General features: G+C 37.7%; 1 protein-coding gene across 2 annotated transcripts in view; it reads left to right on the plus strand.

Annotated features, from left to right (window-relative positions):
* Nucleotides 1-19,345, plus strand: part of STK39 (serine/threonine kinase 39) — a 333,400-nt gene that overhangs the window by 307,886 nt on the left and 6,169 nt on the right. For both annotated transcript variants that reach the window (XM_051986226.1, XM_051986228.1), the window contains one exon: nucleotides 13,737-13,801. In XM_051986226.1, the coding sequence (XP_051842186.1) occupies nucleotides 13,737-13,801 (65 nt within the window). The remainder of the gene's footprint in view (nucleotides 1-13,736; nucleotides 13,802-19,345) is intronic.

Consider the following 19,345-nt stretch of genomic DNA (forward strand, 5'->3'; position numbering starts at 1 on the left):
AAACATGTATTGATCAATTAAGGATAGTATTAACCTAAAATGGCCACATTCACTCCTTGCTAAATTTTATATTTGTGTATACATGTATTTCTTATCTCTGTGTATATGTATGTATGTATGTGTGTGTATTTCTTATATATGTTAGTGTGTGTGTGTGTGTGTGTGTGTGTGTGTGTGTGTGTGTATGTGTGTAGGATAGGAGTTAGCAAGCCAGATCTAAATGGCATTTACATAAAGTTTTAACTCCAGGACAGTGTTGGCTGATCCCTGGTATAGGACATTGTTTTCAGAATAAGTTCCAGGAATCCATGGGAGCTTTGTAGCAGGTCTGTTAGATTCAACCCATTTTCTAGTATGAAAAAATATTAATATATACAACCTTCATTTAAAAAAAAAAAACTCTTTTGGCGGTCTCAGTCATTTTTTTCCTGAGGCAATTGGAGTTAAGTGACTTGTCCAGGGTCACACAGCTAAGAAGTGTTAAGTGTCAAGAGGCCAGATTTAAACTCAGGTCCTCCTGACTTCAAGGCTGCACCACCTAGCGGTCCCTCATCTCAGTAATTTTTAATAGGGAAAGGGCTTTTTGTTTGTTTGTTTTTTGTTTTTGTTTTTTACCTGAAACCCAAAAATTTGAAAAATCCTGGTATAGAGAACTTCCTATGTAGAAATCCCCTCTACCAATGTGAAAACCTGGACCACTGCAAAAACTTCCTCTCTCAATGCAAAACTATAAACTGTCAAACACCTGAGAGTCTTAAGGAGTTGCTTTGGGCACTGAGAAGTTAATGGATTTGCTGAGGCAAAAACTTAGTGTCAAGATAAGACAATGACAATTGTAATTCATAATCTTCACATCATAATAGCTTTATCAATACCAACCCCATGGTACTGATATACACATGTGAATCCATATAAACTAACAGGATTCTGATTGTTCTGGGTGCCCCAAGGGCAGGCACCTGTCATCATAGAGTTAGCCATTCTGCAAGGGGAACAAATATATTCCAGACCAGGGAAAGGAAACAGTAAGAAGCAGAGGGTAAGAATGGGCTATATTGGGGCAGCTAGGTGACGCAGTGGCTAGAGCACCAGCCCTAAAATCTGGAGGACCTGAGTTCAAACAGGGTCTCAAGACATTTAATTCTTCCTAGCTGTGTGACCCTGGTCAGGCGATTTAACCCGATTGCCTCAGGGAAAAGAAAAAGAATGGGCTGCATTTTCAACTTTAGGCAGATCATGGGGGTGGGACAATTCAAGCACTCTCTTTTTGTAAGGATCTTCGATGTAGAGTGAAAAGGGAACTCGGTAGTTTCGGAACCTTCTTGTCCAGCTCTCATTTTACAGATGAAGAAGGTTAAGTAACTTAATTTGATGTCATTCAAGTGGTTTCATTCGTGTAATTTGAAACCGGGTCCTCTGACTACAAAGTCAGGACACCATCCTGCTTTTAGGTTTAGATTTTTGGAAGAAGACCAAAACCCTAAATTCCCCTCCCCCCTGTATTTCTTACAGTTTCTTTAAGGCAAGGATTCTTAATATGGGACTCATGAACTTGTTTTTAAAAAATATTTTGATAACTATTTCAACATAATTGGTTCCCTTTGTCATCTAGTGTATTTTATATATTTAAAAGCAGTATCATGAGGTTTTACCAAAATGTCAATGATACAAAAAGGCTGAAAACCCTTCCTTGAAGAGAGTCACATTTCATTCCATAGGTCAGAAATTTCAAATGGAAATCCTTGGCATAATGTAGCGTGTTGATATAAATGAGTTGTCAAAATGTAAATGAAGCTAAGCCTGGCACAGTTAAGTGTGAGCAATTATTGTAAGGTGAAGAAACAAGTTAGAAAAAGGCTATATGCTGAGCACCTTGCTGATGGGGGTGTGGGGAGTAGCATTGTTCTTCCCCTTTCCTTCACCACCATAGCCTTTTATTTTAATCTAGATGCATGACTTGGCTCCTCGATGCCTACCTGCCTCTACCTTCTCTTGGAGCTGTTTTCTCCCAACCCATGGGAAGGAGAGAGGCCTTTCCCTGCCAAATGCTATGCCAAGAAAACACCACACTGTCCTGGCATTAAATATTTGGGGAGGGCTTTACTGCTAAGCACTGCATAGAAAGAGTTAAACATTTTTTACCAGGATCTTGTCAATCTTTGCCTTTCAGGAACTCCGTAAGAGCCGCGGGTCCTCCTTTCCCCGAGCTGGGGCTGAGGTAGCTCAGATCTGAGTCACTGGCCATTGAAGTGGGTTTAGCAAAGTGGGCAGTGTCAGAGTCCGAAAGGCTTTGTCCATCCCAGCTATTAGGGTCCCTAACAAGGGCAGCTAAGTGAGTGGAGCCCGAAGGGAAGGACTCCTCTCCCCGAGTTCAAATCCAGTCTCAGACGCTGCGTAGCTACATGGCCCTGGCCCAGCCACTTCATCCTGCTTGTCTCGGGTTCCTTCTCTGTAAAATAAGCTGGAGGGAGAAATTGCGGACCACTGTAGAATCTTTGCCACTGAATGGGACTGACTGGATAAAGTATTTCTCAGTACTGGGTCACCTCCTCCCTGTTCCCAGAACTGGGGCCTGGGGAGTGGGAGGATCAGATGATCTCTGAAGGGATGACCTTTGAGCCCTGGGATACAGGAAGTTGCAGGAAATGACATGACCTGTAGGAGGCAGCCAACATTGGTGACCATTGGCCAAGGGTGGTTGCGGCCTTTTAGTCTATCCAAAGAGAAGGCTCAGGTCTTTTGCTTTTAAACCCTGGACAAGCAGGAAGCTGGCCAGGTTCCAGGAGCACACGGTAGAGTTGGGATGGCTCCCAGCTGTGTGTCTGGGCCTCTCCCTGAAGGGATTAAATAAATGCTTTTTCTTTGTACTTGATGATGTCTCTGATTAGTTAATTGGGAAGGAGGTCTTGCGCCCGATCTGTGCCACACACCCAGAAAACCGCAGTGGGCTCGTGAAGCTCAAACAAGACTGCATTGGCTAAACAACTAGCCAGAGGCTTGGGTAAGAGTCCAAATTATCAGATAGAATCTTGTCCTTACCATGGAACTTTTATTGAGATCCTTCTGTTATTGTTCTCCCCTCAAATTTTCTCTTGGAACAAGCTATTTATTTGTCTCATTATATTGTCTTAATTCACCTCTTTTGGGGGCAGGAGTGATTTCGAGTCTCTGGCCTCAAAAATTGTCCCCATCTTCTGATCTGTCCTTTCTTTTCCAAGCATTTGAAAGATATTCTATCACTATTTGTCATTTCCCTGTGCCCGGAGTCTATGGGGGTTTTTTCCCCTCTGGATTGATGGGTTCTTAACCTTGGGTCCATGCATTTGTTATTTTGGGGTTTGTTTTGTTTTTTAATATTTTGATATTTTAGCTTGTAACCTGAACTTGAATTGATGACATAGATTTATGCCACAGGACCCAAATTCATAGTGTGATTCTATGCTTTGAAGTAAAATTAAGAAATGACTCATTTCTATGCTTCTAGTTAGGTAGTACAATAGGATCCTACTTCGTGGGATCATAGAGCTAGAAAGGAATATGTCTTCCAATTTTTGTATTGTTCAGACTTTTCATCCATGTTCAACTCTTTGTGGTCTCATTTGGGGTTTTCTCGGCAAAAATATTGAAGTGGTTTGCCATTTTCCTCTCCAGATCATTGTATAGATGAGTAAACTGAGGCAAACAGGGTTAGGTGACTTACCTGTCCAAGGTCACATTTGTGGTTAGTGGAAGAACTGGGATTCAAGCTTGGGTCCTTTGATTCTAAAACCAATGAATTTGATGGCACTGCTTGCACATACTTCTGTAGAAAATTCTATAAGATCAAGTGGAAGGTAAAGAGGGGAATCCTTTAATAGGGTTTTATATAAGTTGATTTTTTCTCCCATCAAAAGGAAGAAGTAATTTATACTTAAATGGTTTTTTGAAACATTCACACTAAAGTGATGGCTTAGTAATGCCTTTTATAGTGTAGGATTTTTGTCTCTTAAGTAATAAGAGCATGAGCTTGAGAACAGAGACTTATTTTTTTCCTTTTTTTCTTTTGCATCTCTAGTACAAGTAGTAGACCTTTAATAAGCATTTGTTGGATAGCTTTGGTTGAGTGAAGTGTTCAGTCCTGGCCTGCACCCAAGACTGTTTACTCAGCCATTATTTTTCAAGTTTTGAAAAGTAATGGAGAAGGGTTCCTCCTGGGATTGCCTCAGGTGGATGTAAGAGATGAGTCTGGCCAAATTATAGAATCCCTTATTAAAAGCACAGTTTGTTAGCAAGACATTTGACAATATCTCACAGTATCCTTGTGAAGAAAAAATTGAAAAATGTAAGCTATAGATGATAGTGGATTTAGATGAATTTGAAACTAGTGGGATAATCAGATCCTCCATCATATTCTGCTTAACTTTTTAAACAGTAACTTCTGTGAAGGCATGGATAGCATAGTGAGCAGAATTGTGGTAACAGACCTTTAAAGTTTGGAGGAAAGGCCATATTGAGATGATTGATCATCTAATTTGAGGTCCAAAAAAGGTATTTTTAGGTTGGAGCAAAGGACTAGATCTTGTTATCCTAAATCAATAAAGAGAAATGTAAAGTCTTATCTTTCAGTTGGGGAAGGGGAATAGTTGTAAGGAATCTAGGTGGCTTAATTGATAATAAGCTTTATATAAGTCAGTAATATAACATGATTGACATAAAAAAGCTAAAGTTTAGTGTCCAGATAGGAAGTTTCTAGGCCTATTCTGCTGTATTCAGACCACATCTAAAATTTAATTACAAAACCTAAAAAATGTATGTATTGCCTACTATGTTCTAAAAACTGTGCTAAGTGCTTTACAAATCATATCTCAATTTATATCCTCACAAAAACCCTTCAAAGTAGCTGTCTTTAAATTCCCATCTTATAGATGAAGAAACTGTCAGTGGAAATTTAGTGACTTGCCCAAGGTCACGCATCTAGATTTGAACTTAGGTCTTTTTGACTTCAGACCCAGAGCGCTATCCACTGTGCTTTCGATCTTTGAAGATCTTCCAATGGAGACTGTGTAGATGGGATTCCTGTTCAAGGAGACATCTTTGATCTCCTTCAGTCCTGAGATTCTGCAGTCCTGTGAGATGTGAAAGTTCTTTTACATCTAGATCATACAGGTGCCTTTCTAATGTTTTCATTTGGAGTTTAGCAAAACAAATGCTGAGCTTGGAAGCTTTTAGATTCTTTCTGTACTTTTGTGTTTGTGCCAGATGGCTCTGCCTCAGTTGGCTGCTTTGCCCTGTAATTTACATAGTGTTCTTCATATGACTATATTTACTGTGTCATTAATTTTAACTTTTTCAGAACTTTTCTCATTTGAAAAGTCATTAAGGTTAAATCTCAAACTGTGCCACAAATTTCAGCTAACTAGACACAGTAGCATATGACCCTTGAACAAAACCCATTTGAAAGAGATGAATATAAAATCTTTCCCAACAGATTGCCCTCTTTGTCATCCCCACTCCAATACTCACTTTTAATCTCTCCCTTTCTAGGTCTTATTTCCTACAAATAGGCACATCTCCCTATTTTGAAATAACCTGCAATATGATCCTCCTGTTCTCATTAACCATCATCCTACATCTTTTTTTGTGCTTTGTAACTGAAGTCCTTGAAAAGGCCACCTACAATAGGTGTTTCCAGTTCCTCTCACTCACTTCTTAACCCTTTTCAGTCAGGCTTCTGACCTTGTCCTGCCTCTCCAAAGTCACCAATGTTCTCGGTTGCCAAATCCAATGGCTTTTTCTCAGTCCTTAGTCGACTCGACTTGCCTGCAGTTTCTCCCACTTGAAACTCTCCTCTCTCTAGGTTTTTGGATGCCATCCTCTCCTCGTTTCCCCCTGTCTGTCTGACTGATGTTTATCTATCTCTTTTGCTGGATCTACTTCCAGATCACTGTGACCACAGGTATTCCCCAGGGTTCTGTCCTGGGCCCTCTTTGCCACTCCCTCTGTTCTCCTTCACTTGGTGATCTCATCAGCTTCCGCATATTGAAAGACCATTTTTATGCTGATGATTCTGAAATCTCCCTTTCCTTCTCCAGACTCTCTGCTGACATCTCCAACTATATTTTAGACATCTGGATGTCCACTTTAATGCTAACACAATTACTTCTTTTCCCTTAAACCTTTCCCTTTCCTACCTTCCTTGTTACTGTAGAAGGCACATACTATCTTCCGAGTTCCTCAGACTCACAACTGAAGAATCATCCTAGATTCCTCCCTCTATCCTGCCCATAATTCCAAGCAGTTGCCAAAGCCTATGGATTTCCCCTTTGCAACACATCTCATATGCGTCCCTTTCCCTGACACTGCCATCCTTCTAAATGCAAGCTTTATCACCTGATTTCTCAATTACTGCAGTAGCCTGCTGGTGTCTCTGCCTGAAGTTTCTTCCCACACATCCATTTTTTCCAATAAGCAACCAAAGTCAGTTTCCTAAAGTGCAGTTTGGATGATGTCACCTTATTACTCAGTGAACTAGAGTGGCTCTCTGTCACCTCCCGGATCACAGACAAAATGCTCCATTTTCTTCCTTTACATTCTTTTTATATCTTACTCTCTTCTGCATATTCTTTGATTCAGTGACATCATGGCTGCTCCACAAATAAGAGACTCCATCTCTCAGCTCTGGGCATTTCCTCTGCCTGTCCCCCATGCCTAGAATGTTTTCCCTCCTCATCTCCACCTCCTGACTTCTTTTAAAGCCCCAATCAAAATCCCATCTTTTATTGGAAGCCTTTCCCAGCCCCTCTTGATTACAGTGCCTTCTTTCTCTTTTTCCTGTATAGGATAGCAAGTAATTGACCATATATGCTTTTTACTGCAGCAAGGATTGTGACAACACATATAACCCCAAAGTGTCCTTTCAGCAGTGTGTGTGTGTGTGTGTGTGTGTGTGTGTGTGTGTGTGAGAGAGAGAGAGAGAGAGAGAGAGAGAGAGAGAGAGAGAGAGAGAGAGAGAGAGAGACAGACAGACACAGAGAGAGAGAAAAGGAAGCATTGAGGAAGGGAGAAGGGGTTGGGGAGACATACACAACATTCATGCAGATGGGTTTTTTCCACTTTTTGGAACACCAAAATAATTAAGATATAAATTATAAGATAAGAAATCTTTCTAAGGCAAGAATTCAGCTTTTTTTAGTGTCAGGGACTCCTCTTAACAGTCTGGTGAAATCTGTGGATCCCTTGTTAGAATAATGTGTTTAAATATAGAAAGTAGAAGATATAGAGGATTCTTTAAAAAATACCAATAAACATGAAAATGAAGGTCTAATCTCACCTCCTCCTCTCTTCCCTCCTCCAGTCACAGTACACAAACTGCCTGAAATTTTTCCTTGCACTACGAGGATCTCCTCCTCTCTCTCAAATTCAGAACTTTTGGCCAACAAAATAAAGCCCTAGGGAAGGTGGCAGAGAGAAAGGACAGCAGAAAGAGTAAACATGTGTGTATAGATGTGTAATCTATCAACTTATATTCATGTCTGTTAAAAACTAGGAGCCCCAAGAGAGTGTCACATGTGCCTTTGCCCTATTAGAAATAGAAAGTTTTCCAATTAGAGAATTTCATTTTGGGTAGTAATAAAAACATTCATTAGAAAAAAATCAGGCTGTGGGATAGAGAGAAGTATCAGATTCAGAAGCTTATAGAAGAAGAGATGGAGAAAAAATTACTAGTTGGTAAAGTAGACTTTGATTTCATGTGGCACCATGATGAAGGGGAAGAGCTAGGGCTTTGGATTTGGATGTCAGCAGTCTGGAGTTTGATTCTCATCTCTGCTGGGCCTTGTTTGATTTCCTCTTCTGTAAAGTCAGGCAGGTCATCTGACTTCTAAAATGCTTTCCAGATCTTGTGGTTAGTCTCCACACCTTTCTTCCCATTCCACTTAGCTATCAAAGTGCTCTTCCTAAAGTGCAGGTCAAACCGTTCAATCAGTGCCAGTGTTCCTTGTTAACTCTAAGATCACATAAAATTTTGTTTGGCTTTTAAAGCCTTGCAATAACCTAGCCCCTTCCTACATTTCTAGTCTTCGATCTTACTTTTTTTCATATGTTCTATGATCAAGCGACCCTGGCCACTTGGCTGTTTCTCACACAGGATCCCCATCTCCTAGTCCCATGTATTTTTGATGGTTGGATCTTATGCCTGATTTATCTCCTTTCTCATCTCTATTTTCTGGTTTCAATGGCTTCCTTCAAGTCTTAACTAAAATTCCACTTTGACAGAAGTCCCTTCTGGTCCCCTATTTCTACATGTATCTTGTTTGTATTTTCTCCTCCTAATTCTCCTATGTATCCATCTTTAGTGGTCGTTGTGAACATGCTCATCCCTCATTCTCTCTCCCCCTATAAAACCTGGCATTTATTAGGCACTGTATAAATAAATGTTTCCTCTGTCCCCTTCCACAAGAGGAAGTTACTTCAAAGTTACTCATGATAGCTTATTTCTCTTAGAAAATTTATGACAGCATAAAAAGCACAAAATACATATAATCTTTGTAAAAGTCTACAAGGTTTTAAATTTCAGAATACACTTAAAATTATTCGTCTCTACCTGCCATTTTGGAAACATGACAGAGAGATTCATTAAGCATCTAGGAGAAGATATTTTCTGTAATTGCCTCCACTGAATAGTAATATTCTTTGCTTTTTTTTTAGAAGCAAAGAAATTAAGTCTTATCTCAGTTTGGGTTGATGTAGAGACTTCTCAGCTACTATGACTTAAAAGACTGGTCATTCTTTACAGATGTTTTACTTTCTTCTATTGTTTCTAAAATAGAACTAAATCAGAATGTCTGGGTGAATTGTCTGCACAGTTCAAGTCATTGTACTAGCTTCATTGATTAATGTCCTTACCTTTTTCGAAATGACCTGTAGAATGTAATTGCTAATGAAATATACAGTCATGATACTTATTTTCCTCTATTCCTAAAACTTTAGCGCAGAAAGCACCTTAAATCACTAAAGAAAATTCAAGACCAAAATAATCAGTTTCTCTGATTTTGATCTGTTTTAATAATTAACTTTAGTGCATCCCTTATTCCCTCCCCTCATCATCATCTCCGCCAAAATGGGAAGCCTGTCACAGTGTTTGTAACCAGTTGAAAACCAAATAATAAATCAGTTGTTAAATTTGAAGTTACTGACATTTACAATAAAAATAAAACTCCATCCTGATTTTCTTTGCTATGTTTAAGAATTACTAGATTGGTCAACCTTTAGAATCATGCCAAATACTCTTGAGTAAATATAACTTCAAATGAACTTCAGTGAGAACTATAGCTGTATGTCATTTTTTAAAACATATACACACATACATCCCATTCTCTCTCACCTTTCCATCTTTTCTGCCACAGCTGGTGGTGCACTGGATAGGATTCTGAGTTCAAATATGGTTTCAGATGTTTACTAGGTAGATGACCCAATAATTATAAGCAATAATGACAAATTACTTAACTCCTGTTTCCTCAGTTTCCTCATCTATAAAATGGAGATAATGATAGCACCTGCATCATAGGATTGTTTGTGAAGGTTAAAGAAGATAAAGTTTATTAAAATCCATTCCACTTACTGCCTGATACATAACAGAAGCTACATAAATATCCTTTCCTTCTGCGACTATAATTTCTAAGATCATTTTTACCTCCACTTTTTTCCTTATTCTTATTATAGTTGTTTATGATGTGTGTGCTTCTGTGCTCAGACGGTTTTCCTATGCCATATCAATCCCTTTGGAACTCATTTTGGCTAATGTCAGAATTACCGTTGGCATTAGTCAGTTTCACATCTTGGCTATTACACCAAATAGCAGTTATAAAGTCCAAGTTTTGGCATCTGTTCAGCCTTGCAAATAAACAGAGATAGTTTGCTCATTAACAAGGCTTAGTGGAGTATGTCACCCACACACTCCAAATGGTAATAGTTGCAGGTCTTTAGCAATATTAATTTAGTTAAGACAAAAATCCATTTCTAATGTGCTTCCCAGTGCTGCACATTAGCCTTATTCCATACCTACATGTCTTCTATCATTGCTGGGTTTTTCTCCCTCTTTAGACCATAAGTTCTCTGAGGCAGAGATGACTTCTGTTTGTTATTTTGTAGTCCCCATAGTATCTCCAACTGCCATGAACACATGGGATGCAAAGAGACTGCTGATGGATCAGACGTACTGTGAAGAAAGCTCCCACCAGTCATCTTAAGGATACTTCTTTTGGTCGTAGCCAAGAAATTTCTTGCCTATGTTAGAATACAGCAGACCTTGAGCTACTATGATTCCTCTTCTCCTACTGTTTTTGGTGGGTGAATGAGTCAAATTAAATAAGGACAACCAGCTACTATCCCTTTATGGGATTATTTACAATAAGCTTTTACATGAGGAGAAAAGTGTTTCTTTGGACTAATTGCTATGAATACAAACACAGAGAATATCAACAGTGATTACATAACTTTTTTTCCCATCTGTCAGAATAAGAATGTATTGAGTAGTACATTTTATAAGGAATTTAGAGAAAATAGAATGTCTGACATGAACAGCTAAAAGATTGGCAATTCAATTCTGTATTTTCCTCTGATAGGTTACTCCAGAGTTATCCCATTTCCTTTTCTATTTGGAAACAGAAGGTTTTGATCATCGAATTCTTTGGCATACTGTGGTTACCATTAATATTTTCATAAATACAGGACTCAGGGGACCTTGTCATCCAAAAACATAAATTTAAATTTCTTGCCTAGGCAAGTATCCAGCCTAAAGGAATCCTGGGAACATTATGAGGGACAATGTAAGGGAATTACTCACTTTGAAAGATCTTTTTTGTTAAATGAAAAGGATAAAGGTGTGATCTGGGCATTTCTAGTCGGGGACTTATCTGGAAGCTATATGGCACGCTCTCTTTTTGGTCTCCCCCCTCCACCTTTTGCACATACTTTAAACAAGAGTAGTAGGTAAAGAAAACACTTTAGTAATGAGAGAAAGTGATTAGGGAGGAGGAATTGAAAAATAAAGTAAGAATAGATCATTTCCTAAGGTTTTACTCAGAAAATAAGGAATAGTTGTCAGGAGTTTGAATTAAGGCAGGAATGGGGAAAGGGAATGCAGGTTGAAAAATCACATTTTGTTTGGAAACTGGAAATAGTAAAATATGAATCTTGGCATAATCAGCACGTGCCTGAAAAACCCTAAAATAACCACCACCAAAACCACTCAGCTTTTTTTTTTTTTTTTTTTTTTTTTTTGTATATACCCCAGGTAAGGAGCATCTTTATTTTTGAAATCCAGGTGCACAGTAAGAGGGGGGGAAGGGAAACCACACAGTGATCACCCTTCCTTTTAATGAGCCTTGCTACTGGAAGAAAAAAAATAACATCACCCTAAATTTTATGTGATGTCAGTTAAATGAAGGTATTTTATAGCACTTTACAACAAATTAGAATCAAGTAAATTGAAAATAAGCCTAGCAGCTGGGATAAGTAATCAGGTAAGTGGCCAGTTTTGCTATTTTTGCTTTGAGCTGAATAAGAGAATTTGAATTTCTAATGTCCCCAAGGTATGGGATTCACTATGGGAGAACACTGTTTTTAGGGTGATTGTTTTAAATAGCTAACAGTTCAATCTTGCCCTCCAGTACACAACTCACTTTTTCAGGCTGCTTGGAAAACCATCAATGGTATGTTTGTGCACCTAAGCAAGCATTGTCTGTTGGCATAGGAGTGAACCCTGCTTTGGGATGGAATATCTAGAGCAGAGTTGAAATAGGTGGCCCAGAATGAGGTAGTAAGTCATCAGTATTAACTGAGAGGTTGTGATGGCTACCCTTGAAACAGCCTAAATCAGAGAAGCCACCAGAACATTTTATTCTTAAGAAAATTAATGTTGTGATCAGTTACCACAATTTGCATAGGTCAGAATGCCCTGACCTTAAAACACACATATTTATTTATTTATTTGTTTGTTTGTTTATTTTGCAGGGGATGTATATGTATGTGTGTATTGGGGGGAGGGAGAATCTGTTGGTTCCTGGTGGAGGTAGATGTATAGGTTTATAATTCATTATATACTCTGAGGAGGAGGAGAGGAAAATATTAATTGAAACACTAATAGAAAACAGGACAGTCATCAGTAAGTACTTAGAATCAAAGGTGATATGTTGAGGGGGAACACCTGGATTATACAGCATAGAAAGTACTGGGCCTGGAGTCAGGAAGACTCATCTTTCTGAGTTCAAATGTGCCTCACACTCGTATTAGCTGTGTGACCCTGGGCAAGTCACTTCACCTGTTTGCCTCAGTCTCTTATTTGTAAAATGAGTTGGAGAAGGAAACAAACCACTCCAATATCTTGGTCAAGAAAAATCCCACATGGGCTCATGAAGAGTTGGACACAACTGAGACAATGTGAGGAGAAAATGAACATAGAGAAAAGGACAGTTGTTATTACGTTTATTAAAGAAAAATGGATCAGACTGAACATTTTATTTGGAGGGGTGGGGTAGTCCTCTGTGGTTCTCAGGTCAAAAGTAACAGGGAAATTGGAATTGACTTGTATAAAAATCTTGCTTGCTATACTTTTTTTTCAGTTGACCTAAAGGCCAAATTTTAAACAGGTCATATTCTACTACTTTTAAATACCCTAACTCTTCAAGGTATCATTTCTACATATATGCGGTTGGATCTGGAATTATTCAGCTTTACTTTAAAAGCACTTAATTGTAGAAGAAGAAGCTTTTTTTCCCCCTTTTTGGAAAATAGAAACTATAATCAATTGTCTTTTCAAACAATGATCTATTTTTCTGATTATAATGATTTAGTATTTATATTTGGTAACGACCAAAATGAGACTGCTATCATTGTCTTTATACATCTGTCAAAGGATATGCTGTTAGGGAAAATGGGAAAACATGATTTCTTTACTAAACTATTTTAGCACGTGATAATCTTGGCTTTTATATTTGTTTTGTTTTGTTTTTAAAGAAAAAACTGCATATTTGTTCAAAAAATGAATATGTGATTGTGTATATGTCTTTCAATATACCTGCTGAAATGATAAAGATGTAATCAGTTGGCAGTTTTGAACCTGAAATGACAAAATCAAGTTCTGACCATGTTAGGCAGTGTGATACTATTCAAGATCATACTTAAAATGGTTCAATAGATCGCTGTGATTCAAAACTTCAATATGTAAGCTTGATTGGTAGGAGGTATCTAGTTGGGTTTTTTGGACTATCTTTTGTTAGGAGCAAATAAATATGAAAAAATCAAGCAATATCATGACTTAGGAGATCAGATAAACTTATCTTTTCCCTCCTGTTATTTCCAGAGAAAGAAATGATTTTAATACCTCTTTGTTTAATACCTCTCTAATCACTAATAAATCTCTTCAGTCTGGTAGCTTATGAGGCCAAGTGTTTAAATTATCAGGGACCAATTTCTTTCCTATTTAATTTCTTGTTTTATAAAAATGGATCACATTGGGGGGGGAGGTATGATTTATTTAAATGTGGATGAGCAAAAGTCATCCAAAAATCCATTTGCTTTGAATATTGCCCAGCCTCTTTTGCACAAGAACAATTTAAACTATGCAAATACAGTCTCAAAATGTGAGAGCTGTGTGAAAGAAACTGTTTGGAGGCCATTTTCATTCTGTGTTTAGAAGGAAAGCTAGTTGATACAAACCTCTTACCTACCAATCTTCCTCTCTATTTTTTGTTTTATAGTTGCTGCGAATTTGCAGAAGATTGTAGATGACCCCAAAGCATTAAAAACATTGACATTTAAGTTGGTAAGTGAAAAACTGTGATAAGTGATTCAAAAAGCTGGTAACCAAACAAATACAAATAACAGTACTACCATTTCCCCCCCTTCTTTTCTTACCTTTAATTTTCTTTGGAGAGCCATTCCTGCCTTTTAACACCCAGTAGTGTAGAGGAGTTTTCTTGACAAGGTAATGTCTCTTGTTCAGTGAACCTATTTCCTTCTTTTTTACAGTCCTGAATTATAAATTACAGTAATCCCAGTCTCTTGTTCAGCAAAGTATCACTTGACTCTTTGTTTAAAACCAATATGGATCCAGAATAACATCTCTCTGAAGATGCTTTCAATCTGTGGTGCAAGCAAAGTGCTGTGAAAATATTCAAAATAGAGAAGCACTTGTACTCAAAGTATTGGAGATGTCCTGGGAGGCAGTTGTGACTTTACTCAGTAGGTATCTGATGAACATAAAAGAACAGTAAAGGGTATCCTTGAAGTGTTGATTCATTAAGACTTTGGGGATACCCTTTTTTTCAATGATAAGTTTTCAATTATTATAACAAGGGCAAGAGAGATTCCAGTGGCTTGTAGTTCCTGATAAATCAGACTACTTCTGGTAGGTTTTCCATCTACCTGAAAGTTGGATGATGTTTCCTGATGGTCAGAAGGCAGCCAGGGCTAGGGAAAGATGTTTGCTGGGGAGGGCCAGGAGTAGCTAGTTGTCATTTTCCCCCAGTAATAACCCCAGTTGAAGACAAGGGTGGTTCCATTTTTCTCTATATATTCACAGTACTTGCACAGTACCTGATGCATAACAGGCAAAATTAATAAATGGTGAACAGGCCTGCCCCAAAGGGTCCACTTTAAAATCATAAATCAAAAGCATTGAGATCCAGTCATCAAAACACTACTAGATATTTTTTAAAATGTAAATAACCAAGACTTGACTGTGAATATATTTATTGATGATCTGTATTTTTCATTTCTCGTGAAAATTAACTGGAAAATATGCTTAGCCAAAATTGCAGAATGATTAGTTACAGTAAATGCCAGGCTGCTGCCAATTAGCACTCTGGCTTTCCGCCCTTATCTGATTTTAAATGACGGGGCTGCATTTTAGAAAGGGAAAAGAAAAAAAAACAAAACAAAAAAAAAAACGGTAGCTTCGTTTCCAAAGAAGTACGTAACCTCTGAAGAGTTTACATTGTTTTGGGAATAAAAGAATGTTGTTTTTAGATATAAAATGAGAAATTAAAAATGGGAAAACTTAATTAGCATCTTTGTTCTACTGTTAGGGATTAATGCCAAGTCAATAACCTTATTATAAATGATCTTTTAGGCCCCTTTAAGTTCTCAGATTCTAGAATTTAATAATTTTCTAACCTACCTACAATTTTTAAACTCAGTAGATCATTCATTTGAGATATTTCTGGGCAAATAGAACTGAAAGTTGATGTTCCAATAGGAGAAAAAGTGTGATGGAGATGGGATTTGACCCACTATTATATTTATAGGTTGGGTGATCTTGGTCAAGTTACTTAATATAATTGAGTCTTAGTTTTCTCATCTTTAAAATGGGAATGATAATACTTGCACTACTAACTACTTCACAAAATTATTAAGGAAGCATTTTATGAAACTTAAAATGCTACATAAAAATAGATTGGTATTATAAGCTTCCTTTTGTTCATCTTAGGAATTACATTAGAATTTTATACAGCACAATATTCTATCTTCAGAATACTTTTCCCTTTTAAAATAAGCTAAGTACTTAATGCTTAATTAATTTATAATTAATTAACATGCTTAGACCTGAAGGAGTCAAGAGATTCACTTCTAATTCTAGCTTTATCCTTGTTTAAGTTTTTAAATGACCATACAAGCAACACTGTCTCCCAATTTTCCCATCTGTGAAGTGGGAATTATCAGGATCTTTCTCTCTCTAATTTCCTAAAGATACTTAAAATATGTGCTTTTGAGTAGAAATTATGAAGGCCTTTAATGGGGAAGACAGTACAACATAAGCCCCATAGCATGCTTTGCAGGCGGGCTATTTTTCTGTGTCTTTTGTAAATTCTTTTGTAAATTTCTTCAAATGTTGCTAAGCCACTGGTATAACAGTGAAACCAAAATAAAAGACTGCTTTTCTTGGGAAGATATCTATTTAGACCAATTTTCTTAAAAGATTTTAGACCAAAATCTGTAACTCATGATTGAAAACTGCCGGTAGAAAAGACCACTACCGTCACAGAAGACAATCTTCTGCTTTCTTGAAAAATTGTTCTGTCTGATTTAGAGATACTGCTCATTTCTTATTCACTCGCTCTTAGGACTGGATCCTATTATTGCTATCTATATTGTTGGAATGGGTTGAGATCAAATTTCATTTGTAACTTTCCTCCTGTGTTCCTAACCAATTTGGATATATTGGTCCATCTTTCCACGGGGAGAGAAGACTGTCACATAACACCTCCTTCTCTTCCACTCCCCTCCTCCTAGAGCCTGAATATTTCATAGCATAATAGTAATTGCAGTAAATGTAATTGGTCCTTTTAGCCAAATGGCAGTTAAAGATGTTAAATGAAATTAGACCCAGAAGCGAACTGGTCACAACATTCAGTCTTCCTTCCAGCTGTGCTAAAAATATGATAGGTTTCTGCTTGTATTGTGGACTGTCAGCCAACATGAAATCCTCTCAGTGGGGCCACTTTGACCTGGTTTGTCTACTGATTTTCCATAGGATTTTAATGTCCTGATAAAATTGCATTCTTTCAAATGCATTTGATTAAGTTCATTAATATAGTATTTTGCTAGGTTTGCCTTTCAAAAGCCTTCATGCTATTTTTGGTTCTGTTCTTTTAAAAAATCTTCCAAATTGTTTGATACTTAATCTTATCTTGATATTTTGATTGATTTTGAAGGACACTTTTGACTGTGTGGCATTTTAAAAACACATATAGTTAGTATAGAAAAAATAAGAACTAAGAGGATATAAATAACACTATAGTTTCATCTTTAATTCTTTTTTTAAAAATTTCTGAGACAATTGGGGTTAAGTGACTTGCTCAGGGTCACACAGTTAGGAAGTGTTAAGTGGCTGAGGTCACATTTGCACTCAGGTCCTCCTGACTTCAGGGCTGGTGGCTGGTGTTCTATCCATTGAGCCATCTTGCTGCCCCATCTTTAATTCTTTAGACAAAATGTTAAAAGAAATCCAATACTTGTACTTTGTGGAGCTAGAAGTAGTAAAGTAGTAAGGTCCAAAGCTTTCCTGCTTTCATTATTCCCGAAGCAGGGGTGCCATAAGGCATCTTCCTGCCGAAGAGTAGAATGTATGCCCATTTATATTTTATTTTGCATATCATTTCTAAATACAAAGATTTTTTGGAGTCATTTTTATTGTACTCTTCATACATCTCTCCAAAGTCCAGTAGTCTGGAAACATCCTAGTTACTATCTTTATAATTAAAAATAAAGAATATTTAATTGACTCTTGAAGGCCAAACGTAGATCAGGTGCATGTAAATGGCATCTAATTTATATCTGTTTAACCCGTGCAACATAGCTTCACTTTTGAAAGGTAGAAATCATAGAGACAGTTCAGTAACCTACAGGAGAAATGAAATCTCACTAGGTTCCATAACCTAATCCAGTATTTCCAAAAATGAGAAGGAAGTTACAGAGAGAATAAAGAGAGTAAAGTTTGAAGAACCAAGGTGGGATCAGAAGGATCGAGAGAAGCAATGGGTACCAAAGCTATCAAGAAAGCAGTTTAAGCTTAAGGTCATGGAATTAAAAAAGAGGACTGGGATGGGGAAATCCATCTCTTAGCTCTCCAAAAATTATCGTAAGCTGCCTTTAGAGATGCTTGGGTTCTTTCTTCTTGGAGGGATTCAAAGCTGAGGTTGAAGAACCATTTGTCAAGTATATCTATAGACTGGACCAGATGATTTCTGAAAGTTTCTTCCAGCTCTCAAATTCTGTGAATCTTTGAAGTAGAAAGATGTTAGTTAGGTAACAGCTTGAGGAGCATTGTAATCCCAGGAGGCACTGCCCTGGCTGACTGGGGCCTGAAATGCTTTTAGTCCCTGATGGCAGGGTTCAGGTCTCACCTTGAAAAATGATGCATAGGAGAGATCTGATCTCTCACTGACTGAGGTGCATTTTCACTTCCCATAAAAATAGCACCATTGCTAAGGTGCAGGCCTGTGAATCCAGGCATGAAACTTGTGACCCTGACTCCAGATTGGGGAGCACAGGAGCAGGGATGTTCTTTCAGCAAGGGAAATAGATGGCTGCCATAGACAATCTCTTCTTTTTTATATTCCTAGACCTGACATATCAGGTAGAATTGGTGCATTTTAATAATTTAAGAAATACTAAAAGTATACACACACACATACTTTTGTAACATTTAAGCATCACTTACTGTGTCTCAGACACTGAGTTATTAAGTCTATCTCATTTGCTCCTCACAATTCTTGGAGGTAGGTACTGTTATTATCTCCATTTTACAGAGAGGGAAACAGAGAGCAGCAGTTTCTGATGGGTCACACAGTAAGTGTATTAAGTAAGTTAAGTAAGTAAGTTAGATTTGAATTCAAATTTTTTGACTTCAGAGCCAGTTTCTTCTATCCACTCAAATACCAGTTGCTCTACTCATTCCTATTCACCCTATAGCATCTAAAATTCTACCAGATTCACATTCCTAAATATTGTTCTCTTTAAAAAAAAAAAATTCTAGAAAGGTTATGGGAAGTTGTTATTATTCATTCACACTTTAGTATGACTTAGTTTAATCAGGTTGTTTTTCTTCTGAAGCTGAAATTAGCTTGGTGAAGGAACAGGAGTTTTGATTGGGGGTGAGCAAGAAAAGATAAGTAATTGTGCAATATTATTTCTCTTGGGAGAAAGTCATTCTGTGGAGATATTCCAGCAAGGGACTTTGGTCATCATGAGGTCACTGACTTCCTGGAGAACTGGGGGGAAAGTAGCACTTTAGTTAGGAAAAGCCTTCAAAGATCCTGAAGACTGATATTGTCTGCTTTGGATTGGCATGGGAGTAGTGGGAGGAGCCTTTTGCGTAGACTTTGAAGATTACATAATTCACCCTTTGTCATTACTGGTTTTATTATCTCATTAAAGGCATCATCACCAGTCCATTGAGTCTTCCATAGGAAGAGAATTATGTATCTTGTTTCTGTCTCTAGCTTGATTTCCTTGCTTTGTGATGTCCAACGTGATGAAGTCATTTGTTGTCATTTTTATATTTTATAACTATCTCTACCATGGTGGTTAATGTCAAACATTTTCAGTAATAAAAAATGTGTTGTTCCCACTCTGCCTTGTAGTATGCTTGAGGGTTTCCTATGAGGTGGGGAATAGGGATGGTGGTAGAAACTAGGCAGTTAGGAATGGGGGCAGGGGGGAGGGGATAAGTGATAATACAATGAAAAGAGAGGTGAGGAAAATGCTCACAGAATTTAAAAACATTCTTTCCAGTAACAGCCAGATTTATGCTGAATTGTCCTCATGCTCTGGTATCTCCTTGGTGACTAAGACCACACAATTAGAA

Source organism: Antechinus flavipes, chromosome 3 (assembly GCF_016432865.1).
Source record: "Antechinus flavipes isolate AdamAnt ecotype Samford, QLD, Australia chromosome 3, AdamAnt_v2, whole genome shotgun sequence".
NCBI lineage: Eukaryota > Metazoa > Chordata > Mammalia > Dasyuromorphia > Dasyuridae > Antechinus > Antechinus flavipes.